Here is a 15121-nt window from a genome sequence, read left to right on the forward strand (position 1 = left end):
ATTTATACATGATAGGATTTACAAGTCATGAGGTAATAAGCAAGCAAGCAGATAATCCAACTAGTCAGCTAACTAGTGAGTAAACATGAACAATTAAAAACAAAGGCCAGGATAGGCGAATATACAGTTAATGAATATTGATATATGCAATCGAAATTATCTATAGAATGATATTTAATCCTTGTTTTAAAGGGAAGTGTTTTTTTCTTTTCTCTGTACATGTGCTTATATGTAGAGGTGAGTGTTTTGTTATGGTGGGTGACTAGAAGAAACGGGGATAGGAAGCTAATTTTATTTACTCACTTTTGAAATAATTGTTAAAAAATAATAACGTCAATGAATAATCACATAGCGGTAATAGCAACAAAGTAATCTAGAAATGAAATTTACATATGCTTATTTGAATTCCTAATCAATACTTAAATGTATATATCCCATAAAATAAAATTGAATAGAAGAGAATAACATACCGAATTATATTACTTTAACTATGCTTTAAATAAGTATATATTTTCTTTAAATTCGTTATACTATATCTAAATAAAGTAGCATATCTATTGAACTTATCTCCACTGGTGTTCTTGTTCAGTACATTTTTTTTGGGAGGGGGGACAATCGAATTTATTTAACACAAAACTACAGGATTTGTTAATAAAATCTAACAATCATAAAGTTAATGCTTAATTTGCAAAATGTCCACCAATTGTCTCAAAATGACTCAGACTTCATTGTTCTTGCATTTTCATATAAATTGCATTTTGTTTCTATTCTTTACTGCTTGATCTCTGTTAACGACTAACATCATATACTACTTATGTCAATATAAGTAGCACACACCACATTCCAATTATTTTATAGGATTAAATTGAACATTTTCATTTTACTAATTATATTTTCTATTAACAGTGAAAATGTACTTACTTGTCAATGATGACTGATACAAATAGGTTAACAATTAAATATTCAGTAATGTATTGTGAATATTTTTCTTTATGTTTAATGATACTAAAGTGTTTTTAGAAGGTTGAGAATAAATTGTATAAATAATACAAAATTGATTTCGTCGTTCGTCAATTTACAAATTACACGAAGTCGAGAACTCACAAAACTTACTGTTCATTAGTAATTCATTGTGTTCATTTTTAAAATGTTGATTTCACATCTAATTTTATGTATGTTGATTGATGAAATCACAGAAGTTATATGTTTGTCAGAAACTAATACATGTAATCATATTTATTTATTTATTTTTGTGAGTAACTGTTTTGTAAACTTTATAGCAAACGTTTATATGTCAAAGAAATTTACATTGAAACTTTGTTAAAGTTTACTTGAATTCATCAGTTCCTCTCAAATAAACTAAAAAGCGATAACATTAATCTATTTATTTGATAATAGTAATTACTAATTTCAATTTCTTCGAAATAAGGTTGCAACCATCAAAACTTGAAACACCTAGTTCATTCGAATTTAGAATTCCTCTACAATGTAGCAGGTGAACCAAGTGGTTATTTACGGTTTATTTCACTACACATAAACTCATAAATATTGGTGTGCATGTGGTGACCGAGACAAATATGCATCACACAAGTAGGAAGATGGGGTTGTTGACAGATAGAGCCAGCGGATGGAGTGTAAACAAATGACTCAATGAATAGAAATGAGTAAATGAGAAATAATTGTATTAGAAGAAGCAAATCATTTTAAAAAGACCCACATGAGAAAAACTTTTAGTTACAGAACATTCTCTCATTACGATGAAGAATATAAAAAAACGACAATTGGCTCTCGTTATGAGTCATGTTTGGTAAAGTATGAAGCAATTGAATAACCTCATCTTTACAGACCAAATAAGAGGGTGTTGATAGACGGAAAGATGCCAACTCTATAAAGCGTTATTTTATATCTGGGCACCATGTTATAAACTGACTTAATCTCCTTTTTTTCACCCCATATCAGCATCGCGGTTAAATCTACGATATGGCGATTACTGGAACGATATTCGTAACACGTTCACAGGCTACCAAAACCCGTGTTTGAAAATGTGAATTGTCATCAACATACTTGAACTCGAATTCAACATAGGCTGTATTATTCTGAGAGATATAATATGATATGAACTTATTATTGATCACTGGGTACCATGGGATAGCATCTTCTGGTCAAACCTCACTGAGTTGTAAATGGGACATCTGCCTGAAACGCTCGGGTAATAGCCCTCTAAATAAATCACCTGCTTCGGTATGAGCTGCACATTTCATTTTTCCATTTTTGTTATAAGTCTGAAATGTATAATTTATATCTCATTCATAATAGTTAAAGCATTTTCTCAAATTAATGATTACAATGCCACTTGATAGATGATATCTGATTAAAACCACTAACTAAAAGAAATATTGGTTATTATAAATTGATATTTGGTACAAACATCTGAGCACTATGCGAACTTAGTTGAAACTTAAATGATAGTTTTTATTCTTGTTATGGACCAAACCTGGCTGTGAATGTGTGAGGCAGTGACTAATAGACAGGGCATAATTCAAGAATGGTAAAACGTATAATAATGGTTCACAGATCAAAATAAAGCTTATAATAAGAGGAACATGAATATGAATAGCTTAGCTATTTAACAATTATACGATAAAAATTTACGTTTAATATTGGTACATAAAAGAATCCAAAAGTTACCACTCATTATGTTTATCTGGACCTAACAAATCTCAAGTTGGATGTCAACTCTAACAATATTTGAAATTTCAGTTTATATCAAGTTTTATTTTATAACTATAAACACATTGATAATCCATTTATAAGTTTGACTAATCAAACAAAATTTCTAGTATTGATGAAATCTGCCTAATTTTTCCTATTACAGAGTAACATATTCCTGTACTGAATAACTAATATTAATGTCTTTTCACAATCTTATAAATAATATTAACTTCATTTTTATTAGACTGATTTTATTTAAAACTATTGAACAAACTAAATAGTTTAATTATATTTCTTAACTTTTTTTCTAAAAAAGAAAAACAAAGAGACCTCATTTTATTGAAGTTTAGTTAATTTATAAATGGTTCTTATTGAGTGCCACAGTTTACAATAATGACATGGAATGAGTACGCTTTTTTCTTCATAGAAAAAAAGAAGAGAAAAAGGAACGAATATTTGAAAATATTTTGATTGTTCCATAGAAATATTTCCAGAATTTGTTTGCCATTTATGATTATTAGTCAGTTGACATTTGAATATTTTTCGTGATCAGTAATCATTTAATTTACCATTGATTGTTTTTTTCCTAGTTATAAATAAAGATTATATGATCAATAGTATCTCTTAAAATATGTTTATTCGAATGAATGTAGTATATCCATTTGTGAAATTACAGTTGTTTTTTTATTGATTTATGAAATGAAACTTTAATAAAGCAAACACCGTATGGCCAATTGTTTTAATCAGTTCATTATAGAAGATATGGTTTATGGATTTAGTTACATTGTCACATTTTATATTAAACAAAAATAAGGGTATATTCAACAACAAAAAAAACGTGAATTAATATGATGAACAAATTAGATAAATTGTTATATAATCAAATAGTAGATTGGAAGAAAGATAAATTAATAGTACATTGAAGCCATTTTGATAAATTTCAAGTCAACTTACTATTCTGATATATTCTTTTTCTCTTATGAATTTTCAGTTTGATAGCACCAGTAAGGATTTAATTAACCTATTTTTTTGTATTCTCTTAATAGTTTATAGTAACCAGGTAAATGATCACATATATTTTATAATTATTATAGTGATCATTGTTATTCTCCAACTGGTTACTTTCTCTTTTGATGCATTATTTTATTACTTTTTTTTCAGCCTCGTTGTTGTTACCGTATAAACAGTTATAGAAGCATATTTTTAAAAACTTATATCTTGTTAAAAATGTCTCCTCGACTTTTTTTATTGAAATGCCAGAGAAATTACAGTTGATGAGCTGTTTTTACTTAGCGGAAGCAGCTGATAGATAAGGAATTTTGTTCCAATCTCTGTTATCAGCCAGGAATGAGATATTTCAAATAATCTATGATTTTATGAGTTGATTCCATATTTTATACTTTAGTAATATCTGAATTGCGAAGCAATGGATTGATCAATAATTTCTTGCAAACAGTTATTACTATCAATATTGATAGTGTACAACAAATATGTCTGGTTGAAACAAGTAATCTGTTCTGTAATATAGTTGAGAAAGGTTTTTGTTTGGGATTTTAGTCATCAACAACTGTGCTATTGTTGATCAAAACTTAGGAAAAGCTCAAAGTATAATTCCTTGTTCTGACTAAAAAACTATTTTGAATCAGTGTACAGTACTGAATCACAACAAAGTAACCAAAGTCTATTGCATAAAAGCGAATAACTCGGAATCAGAAATTTTAAAATTAAAATACCCAGACACAAATCTGAAAATATTGTTGGTACGTAATTTATCTAAAAGAATGTTTCATTTCCCAAAATAATGTAAAGAGTGATGAGCGAAGCTAAAATGTTTCGGTTATGAGTTAGTTACTTACCGAAAATAAATGAACATGGTTGCTCGATATTGTGAATTGCTTGACGATAGATATTACCACAGAGTTCTAGAAGTAAGGCATCCGAATGTGAGACCGATTGTCCTGGGTTCGATTTCCGCTTGCGAGACCATGGATCTACACTGCTGAGGAGTCCTATACTAGGATGAATCAGCAGTGCCTCTAGGTCTTCAATTGTGGTCTAGCTTTAGTCAGTTCATATTTTCAACCAAAAAGTGAGATTATTTTTGAAACAAATCCGGTAAATGTCCCTAAATTATTGACGCATGGAAGTTGTTAGTAAGATATATAGATTAAGAGCATTATATTTCTTTAATGAATAGCGTAAGTTGGGATTTTATGACAAAATGTATATCGTCGTCCATCTATCTTCAAATATATATGTTCATAAATTAGAACAGTACATAAAAACAGATTTTTTGAAATGTTTGCACCACAAAACTTGCATTTCCTTCTTCTTAATTACTTAGCTGGTAGCTCAATGAATCATAAATAACATACATTATGAGTTGCTACCTTCGCTTACCGGTCTGTGTCAATGATCTAAGAATATGTTACAGTTATCACTAGATCATCATGTTTCTGTTTTTTAGAGACATTAAGATGACTGAATCCGGAGAGAGTCTACTTATCTTAACAATCTGACAATCAATGTTGAAATTTTTGATGACATTACTAAATAAACTATTACAATTTTTTAAGGGTAATGACTTATTGATTATATTTCTGTGACGCAGTATGGCTGATAATGATACATAACTGTCAACGATGTTTATATATGCCTAATTTAAATGAGATATATTTTTCATATGACGACATTAAAACTTGCATTTGGAAGCCATTTCATAAATTAGTTGAAAGTAAAACATCATTAAAAGAGCATAATCCAGTCAAACAGAAACCATGATATAAAAAGAGTAGGGAATATTCAGATTATTACAATCTAATAATAATCCCAGCAGTTATACCTTTTTCTCCTCGAAGCGTATAGCAAGTCGTAGACGACCGAGTGGATCGCGGATATTTGTTCCATCTTCTAAGAAATCTGAGATAACCGCTTCAACTTCTTGTGTACCCCGACAAAGATCCATCATTTCACATGCGAAATTCATACACTTCTCAACAAGCATAAGATACTCTTTCTACAAGAGAATAAAAAAAGACCAAACACAATTTCGACGATTAGCCAAGTAATTAATGTTTACATTATAGGACTTTTATTAAATTAATTTCAAGCCCTTATGCAACCTGTATATACTGAACAAGTGTACAATCTGTCTAAAACTAATAACTGATAAGTTGAATTCAGACTGAGTAGTCGATAAGCTAGTCATGATTATGTGAGTAATGTGCTTAAATGAGCTGTGATTTTTGATCTAGATAAGTTCAGTGGAAGATTTATAATCATAACATCTTCGTACAATCAAACCAGCGTCAGTTTCTGGACCTCGAAAACTACGGAAGACATCCCAATGCTAGGACGAAATAGTTGTCTGGTGGTTGTTAGTTAACAGTAGTTGACTGAGATCAGTTTGTATGATTTGAGCTACCTCCCCCAACTGACATCTTGAGCGAGAGAGTGCATTGGACTACAGAATGAAATGCACATACACTTATTCCTATATATGTCACTCTAATCCTTAGGAAATTGAATTCAATGAAATGTACTTGACCCTTAGGTAACTTCTGATTGACATCGGTTGACTTTTTACTACTTCTTATTATCTGACTGTACCACTAACAACCAGGAATTACAATAAAAATGAAATGTCCGGTAATAATAAAGTTAATAGCTTGATGTTAAGTGGTTCCTGGTGTTTATTGAGAAGCTCTGTACCTAAGTCTTACCTTAGTTAGCACTTGCTATTAGAAGGAATCTGGGTTAAATATGTCGGTACTCTTTGTAGGATCATACTATCCTCTTTTTATCCTGAGATATCACCGTCCTTTTACTTGGAGTGGGATTCATTGTATATATGATACAAAGGCTTAAGAACTAGTTTAGTTTTTCGTAGTGAGATGTGCTTGTATGTCTAGTTTTTAATATCAATCAAATCCTACTGATTGACCAGCTAAGGAATACTAACAGCATCCTCTGCTGAATTGGTCGTAATCAATTGATATTAGCAATATGACAGCGGCTGCTACAATCCAATCATGAGTTCATCTACAAGTACTTGGTTAAGAGTTGTATGTAATTTTCAAAATCAAAACAACTCACATTGTATACAGTAAGAAATATGATAGGGAATGAAAGTTAGTAATTTATAAGTTAGGTTATTACAAAATCACTACAATTCTGTCATTCTAAAGCTTTGTTATGAAGATGTTAGTATTGATTAATTAATTTTTTTCTCCATATTCCCTTTTTATAATCTTGGTCTGACAATGTAATGTATTAATCTAGTTCGTCTTCTAATTAAATTAGTAGCAAATATCAACTGATAATAAAGTTTGACTTCATGTTATTGAAAAGTAATTATGATATACCATTATCAAAGATCCAATTCAGTTTACTTTTATTAAATGACTGGTTCTTCAATGTTACAAGAATTACTGAGGTTGAGAAAGCCTTTAATTAAAACCAAATTCAAAATAATTAATTCCAATTTATAGGGTATTTACATATCTCGAGGTTCTCATGAGAACATAGTGAATCTTTCTAAGGTTTTCATCTCAATTTAGTTGATTAAACAATTACTTAAATAAATCTCTTTTTTGTAAGTGTTGATCATTATTGGAACATATTTTGTTTGTAGTGTAATGAATGAAAACACTTTTTTGAGACAACTAATTGTATGTTTACAATAAATTACAGAATCTCTTGGCAAAATATGAGAGCCATATACTGAATAATTTATTTGCAAATTTCCATCATTTGTCCTTCATGCGTATGTAATAGTGAGAAGTTCCTTGGATGTCTAGCTGGAGTCAGACTTTCATTTCTCTTTTTAAAACAAACTATTGTTAAAACAAATTCACATCTCCGTGATTATTTTTATTTATTGACTAACACTGATCACATGACTGATTTCATTTAGTTGTGTTTTTTTATTTGAAAAAACGACTTACTACAAAAATGTTCAACATCATTTGACTAATATGTATTCTTGTTATAAAAACCCAATTGTTGTTTTTACTTCTTCAAATTTTATAGACTATAAAATGAACAGTAATTTGTGTAAGGAATGAAATTAAAATACTCGATTCTCGTCATCTTATCACATTGTATTTATTTACTTATTTGTCAGTTTCTGCCTTTCATTCTGTTTACATAAATTTTTTATTATTTATTCAGCTGTAGAAATCTATCTAGTCGAGTTTAGTATTAATTTATACTTACTAGTGAAAAAAACCCTTGTTGATTGTCAATATAAAAAGTAAAAATTATGGAAAATATATTTATTATTGTACAAAAACAGTAAAATAAGCTCACTACTGAATTATAATAGATAAATGCTTAATGAAGTAGAAACTAAATTGCATGGTATAGTCGTAGATGCCTACCGTGGAGAAGTATCCATGTTAGGACAAAATAGTTGTCCAGTACTTACAGTTTCTTAACGATCACGTAACTTGATCAGTTGGTAATTTCAGTACAAATTGAAAAACTTTCACAAATCAACTAGTGAAAAATAAAACAATAATTTGTGAACATTGGGATCAATAAGACTTTTATGCCATTGTTAGAAATTATTTGGTTTATTTCTATCTGATTACTTTTATATCTCTTACTTTCTTATAACACCTTATAATTATGAATATTTAGTCACACAGATCTAGTGAAAGAACAGAACTAATCCTCTAATTAGTGAAAATTGGTTCAGTTTTGATACAAGATTGAATGGTGAATCAGCTTCAAAGTCTCGTTTTCTATTGCCTAATGAGTTGAAACGTAGTGAGCATGATTGGCAACTTCAATCAATCGAGAATCGAACCCAGTTTTCATCTACGAGGATTATTTTACTTTTGATTCGGTTGAATTTTATAAGAAATGAATGATCACTGGAACTTTAGATTCTTTGAGTGCGAACAAAAATAATTGCTTATTATCAGTTTATTTATCCTTTTAGTCGAAACGTTTAGTGAATATATATATATATTGCTAAGATCATTCTATGGTTCTTGAAATGTTATCAGCACTTCTGGAATATATGAAGTAACTGTTTTAGCAATATGTACATTTGAGCGTGTTTTTGCAATCGTGCTTTTGAGTCACAGTCATTTCTAAACGATATTTTTTTGGTGTTTAGAAGCGGAAATTAGGACGTGGATATCGTTCATTTTGCTAATCAATGTTACTACCAAGACAATGCACTCAAAATTCACACTCATCAAAAGAGATCGATCAATTATGATTAGTGAGACCAGCAAACGGAAAGGTGATATGATGGAAAGAAAAGTCAATTTTCGATTGATTTACTCATTATGAGTTTTGTCCAAGACTACTTCTGTTTTGATTCAATGTAATGATTACTCAATGTAGTATTTGTTTTATTGTCTTGTATGATATTTTATTCTGCAAAACATGATATTCGTGTATTCCATTGACATGAACTATGCTCAGTATGTGATTTCTTATAACTTTATGTATTTTTAATATATGTGATTTCATCCTAATTATTAACCAAAATGAGTGTACAATCAATATATAAATGAGTGTATTTTCGACTAGAGTCGTCGTCATAGTGTTTTGGCGTTAATAAATCATCACTTATACCAGTCTTTGTGTTCTTCCTTTTGGGTCGTGGGAATCTCAGAGGTCCCTCGTTCCGACTATAAGTGATAAGTGTTTCCGACATAACAATCAGCGACGACCAGATACAAAAAAGTAGCATTAAAAGAGCCAAGACAATAAGTATTCAAACGACAAGTTATAACAAAGGTTTTTACTCTTAGCTCTTATTAAGTTGTGAAAGACAGTGACTGCCTGAACTAAGTGCCAAAATGGCTAACATATTGGGTTTTTGAAGCAAGAGGTACCGGGTTCAAGTCTCTATGCTAAGAATAAAAAGGTATACCAAGCTGACGAGTCTAAAATAAGGTGACACGCGCATTGTGAGTTTCACTACTAGTCACCATCATAACGTTACTTAAAAATATTACATTCTTTTATGCAAAACATTATAATAAGTTCAGATGGTAGTCGCTCTGTTAAATAGATCTTTTATATTTTCTTGTGATTTCACTCAAAGTTTAGATCTCCTGTTTTGTAAAAGTGTAGAAATCAGTTAAAATTCAATTTTCTATGCACACAGTTATGGGCATACAGATATAACAGAACACACAACTCAGAGTTGTCAATTCATGTTCTTTAATCAATAAATCATTTTTATTTGTCAGTAACATACTACTATCCACTAATTAGTAATTATTGAGTTTAAAAGTTTCCACTTGAAATTTTTGTTAAATTCATCATTACACTAAATTAAACAATAATGAAATTGTAGTAGTAATGTTATAATAAAAATATTATTAATCATTAATTGTTTTATATCATTGAAGTTTTGCCAAACAATCACTTTTTTATAATTTATATTCTATTAGTAATACCAATAATCAAATTATTGTTAAATAATTAATTTTTTTAGAAAAAAATTTAGTCAGATGAATAAATAAATAAACCATTTAATTAATGGTTGAAATTAAGTTTTACTAAATGTACCTTTTATTCGTTCTCATTTTTTTCAATGAAGTATTATCAACCTCTTTATGTGATTGGCCAAACCATTCACATCTACCCATCATTTAGTTACTTATTATCATACATCATTACAACTTGAATTGTTTTACATTTTAATATTTATCACTTTTCTTGTTTTTGGTTAGTCATGTCCCATCTTTTCTCAATAATAAAACAAGTTAAAAAATTGATTTACATTACGAATGTCAGTCATAATAATTTAATAGAAGAAAAATAATATTTTATTTTTACAATAGAAAAAAAAGCAATTACGTAATTAACATTTCACTTAACATTTTCATTTAAATATTATTATTTTTTTATAGTTTATACAGTTTGCGTTAAGTTATTAACAGGGAAACTTTCTTTCGTCACTGTTTTACCTTTTTACTATCTAATTTTGTACAATTTAAGGTTCATTAAATTCTTTAATATAATCTATAATAAATTTGTTGATTAGATCTGAAAGTAGTCATCCAATATATTAACTTTACTGCAATTTCCCCATAATATAATTAAGCAAACAGCAATGTTGATTTATTTTTGAGTCAACTCCCAGCTTTTTATGTTACAAATTCGTTTAAGTTAATTGAAATTTTGATTATGTGAATAGGTCAATTAATTGCAATGCTCATTTATCTTTAGTTCTATTGAATCTACAATTATCTCGAAAATTTAATTTATTTTAATATGAATTGTAAAACTTAAGAGATAATTCGTCAGCGTCTATTTTTTGCCATTTTCCTTTGTGTTCCATATTGGACTGACTAATACTATAAAAATGATGCGTTTCTTTCTATAACGTTGATAATTTCTTAACTATTGTAAAACAAAGTGACAGAAAATTCGTAATCACTTCACCTGAGTATTTTTATTCTAAATGATATAGAAATTTAATTTAATTTCGAACTAATAGTTTTATTATATTGAGGTTATAGATAACGTCATTTTACCGAAAGTTTTATTTCTACAAATATTGATAATAAAAATGAGATCTGTTATTCAGTGAATTATATGGAGTACTGGAAGTTGAATTTTAACAGTGTTGTAAATTTGTCTATACTCTGGTGATATGTGCCAATGATGACTTAATCTGAAGTATCTTATTTGATATATTGATTTATAAAATTTCATCCAAAAGTTTCATTTCAAAATGTAGTAATTTATTCTTTCAAAGATTATTATTTGTGATTTTTCAGTCAGTCGGTTAGGATGTTAGAGTACAGAAATGTAGACTTGGTTAATTGTAATAGGCGCTGGACACGACTTGTTGATAAGGCAGATGACTTTGATAATTTTGATCTCACGTTTTTGAACAACATCATCTACAAAAACTCTGAACAGAAGTAGGCTCTTTTGTTATTTATTGAAATCGACCTAATTTATCAACCAAATATGAAACTTTTGAACTAATACAAGAACATGATCAAATGGGGGCCGATAAAACAAATGTGCCATCAAAGGATAACGATATTTAGTCAAGCTGAGGGTTGACAGAACAAGCTGGTGGTCATACATAGAGAAATTTGAATGGCTCACTTCTACCACACATTTTTCGAAAATGACTTCATCTAGAAGAACTAAGAAAGTTTCACAATTAAATCACTCAGCCCAAAGAAAGAAATTCTACCTTAATAACGATTATTCTCTTCCAAACCCCTAGTAATATTTAACAGTAACTGTTCCATAAAAAGGTGGCTAATATATGTCAATTTGTACACAACTTTTAAGTAAAAAATGCAAAATTTTATATTGAATACAAATATAACAATTATGATTTCCACATTGATGTAATTTATGAGTGGGTGAATTGAAAATTAATTTGAACAAATTTATTGTTTATTTGATAGTTTTATTCATGCTTGAATTGGACGAGAATAAAAGACGAGATTTATCACGATCGTATATATTAGCGCACAACACCTAGAACAATCTGATCATGTAGAGAGAATTCAGCGAAGAAAATTTTCCTCTTGATGAAATCATTCGCTTATACTGTGCATTCGTATTTACATTTATTTGACAAATATATGCATCTATAGAGGGATAGAAGAGATTACATCGTAAAGTTATTCGAGATTTCAAATGTCAAAAGAAGGTTGTTTAATAATCAATAGATTAGCGAACAATAAGAGGATCAAAATAATTTACAGGTCAGAAAGACCAGAGTTAATTGTCCACTTCGTAGATATGATGAAAAAATGAGAAAAATCTATTCAATAACAGTTGGATAATAGTCATGAAAAACTGTTGGCGAAGAACAAAATAGTAATGAAAATAAAAGCAAGAGCCAAAAATATCGGAGAAGCGAATTAAGGCCAAGGAAGAATGAGGGGTTGGATTTATCGTTTTTTGTGCACAGAGTTCATACATAATCCACAACTTCGTCGAAAAGATTTCCTTCGCTGAATTCTCTGTATTTTTATTCATCGACACAACGGTAAACTTTAAATAATCTGATCATCTATTAAGGTCAATTGGGAATATAAAATCAACAAGGATAATTACAAATTAAACATTACTCACATCAATATTAATTTTAAAAAGGAAAATCAGTGGTACCAGATTAGATTTATTGGAAATATGAATTGATTTTGGAATACACAAGGGAGGTTTTGAAAATCATATCTCTAGGGCTTGAATAAATTTAAGCATTCACCTCTGTCCACACCAGTACATTTGTACAAATAAATTTTTAAAATAAATCTGTGATCTATTTTTAATAATCGTTTAGAAATGGATAGGGACAAATATTTATCGTCTTTATTTATTGGGTTAGTGAAATCCTTTTGCTAAGCTACCACTTATTTCCCTTATTATGCTATACCTAATTAAATATCACGATTACTCATCCATATGTTTTATCATTACAAGTATACATACGTGTAAATCAACAAATGCAATTTGGTATGACTTTACAATTCAGCTGCTATTGGAGATTTCTATGAAACTTGTATTTTCTATTATAATTTATAAATATCTTGGCTTTGCAGTAAAGTTTACAGACCGTTGATTTAAACTTCTATTTCAACACAAAGTTGAGGTGATAAAAACTTTCCGCTGAAGTGACAAAAAGTTAGCGATTCTCAGTAATGTTTGAAGCATCCACCCATTTTTGTATTTTGTTGGGTATCCAAACTGCACCAATGTTTAATTGTATGGTTTCACATCACTCAAATATCTTTTACGCCAATACAATCGAACCTATTAGGTTGATCCTTTTATGGAATCATATTTTCTGCTGAATGTTGTAGAAATCATCTTAATGAGATACAGATGAGTTAGTACAGGATATTTATTGTGTGTCCAAATTCTTCCAAATAGTAAATATTTCGAAGATATGTCACTGTATTTTCAATAAAAAAATGCTTCAAAACAATACGTAGTATTTACAGTTATAGAAATATCACACAACCAATTGATCAGCTCAGGTAAACCTCACAAAGAAAAATTGCATAAATTATATAGATTAAGATACAGTAGTTTTGCCGGAGTTATGCAAAATTTAGATACGTGTCACTGGTACATTGATACGATCCAATATAAAAGATTCTTAATTGTGTAAATTGTATACAGTTCACGTTAACTTAAAAAAAACATGATTAAATGAAAATATTGAGACAATTCTCTCACGATACTAACTATAACATTAGCAAAAGGAAAATAAAATCGTCTTCCAAATCAATCTATCCTATTTATTATCGTGTTTTCTTTTTGTTGAAAATCGTTATCATTGAAATAAAAGCAACGTAGCTATTATCGGAACTGATCATAGAACGTTCTTTCTTGAAGAGCATGAAGCATCATATGATTTTGGTAGCAATTAGTTAAAAAAACTAAACAGAATGACACTACACCACATATTTATAAACGTATAAACGATTGAAGCAAAATTTTTATTATTATTATTATTGCTCTAAAATTTTCTGAACGGAAAAAAATAGATTAGTGTTATAATTTTGTTTCTCTCATCATGTTATTAACAAATGACAGATGGTTATAGGAATGTACACAAAGCAAATCTAACGATTAATAGCAACGTTAATTAACCATGGTAGATGTTGTTTTTGTGGATTATTGTCTTAAATCAACATCTGGTTCAATGGGAATACGCTGACAACGAGTAAAAGAACTATATAACAATTTTTTTCTGTATTATTATTACTATAAAAAAACAAATTTTTCTCTGACATAATTTTATTTTAGGCACTAAAATTTATTAATTAATGTTGAATGCGTTGTGGAGAGTGTTGAAGCTTGACGAACACATCACAAGCTGGTCTCAGTTAAACACGTATTAAAAAACTAGGAAGGATTAGACAGTTATTTCGTCTTAGTATGAGATTTCTCGACAATGAATATCCACGATCCCAACGATGGTGGAAACCAGGACTTTTATGTTTTGCTGCAAGCTCTCAGAACTTAGACTATTGGACCATTATCCGTTTGTTTGCTTGTTTAAGTCCAATGGTTTCGAGAACTGAGGGTCTTGCGTCTTAATTTCCGGAAGGGTCGTAAATCAGCGCTACTGAGGAGTCCTTAACTAAAATAAAACAGATATCTAGTGCTTACTGGTTTTTCAGTGGGTGGGTTGAAAGGGCTCAGTGCATGACGTAATTTATAGAATTTAAATTTTTATTTTCTATTCTAATAAAAATTCTACGAAAGATTTATAAAATGATTGCAATGATTAGTCTGATAAGTCATTTAACAAGTGATAGAGTAATTTCATACTGTAAATATCTTTCAATCCTTTGTGCGGCTTATTACCTGAAAATTTATACATAAAGCAAGAGATACACTGTCTTTATTTGCATAACAAAGCTATCGATCACATATTATGACAGACACT

The 15121-nt window shown here is 29.3% G+C and overlaps 1 protein-coding gene across 1 annotated transcript in view; it reads right to left on the reverse strand.

Annotated features, from left to right (window-relative positions):
• Positions 1-15121, reverse strand: part of TRPC7 (Short transient receptor putative channel 7) — a 158665-nt gene that overhangs the window by 67996 nt on the left and 75548 nt on the right. The window contains exon 4 of the mRNA XM_051210426.1: positions 5555-5728. Coding sequence (XP_051070417.1) covers positions 5555-5728 — 174 coding nt within the window. The remainder of the gene's footprint in view (positions 1-5554; positions 5729-15121) is intronic.

This window comes from Schistosoma haematobium, chromosome ZW, assembly GCF_000699445.3.
Source record: "Schistosoma haematobium chromosome ZW, whole genome shotgun sequence".
NCBI lineage: Eukaryota > Metazoa > Platyhelminthes > Trematoda > Strigeidida > Schistosomatidae > Schistosoma > Schistosoma haematobium.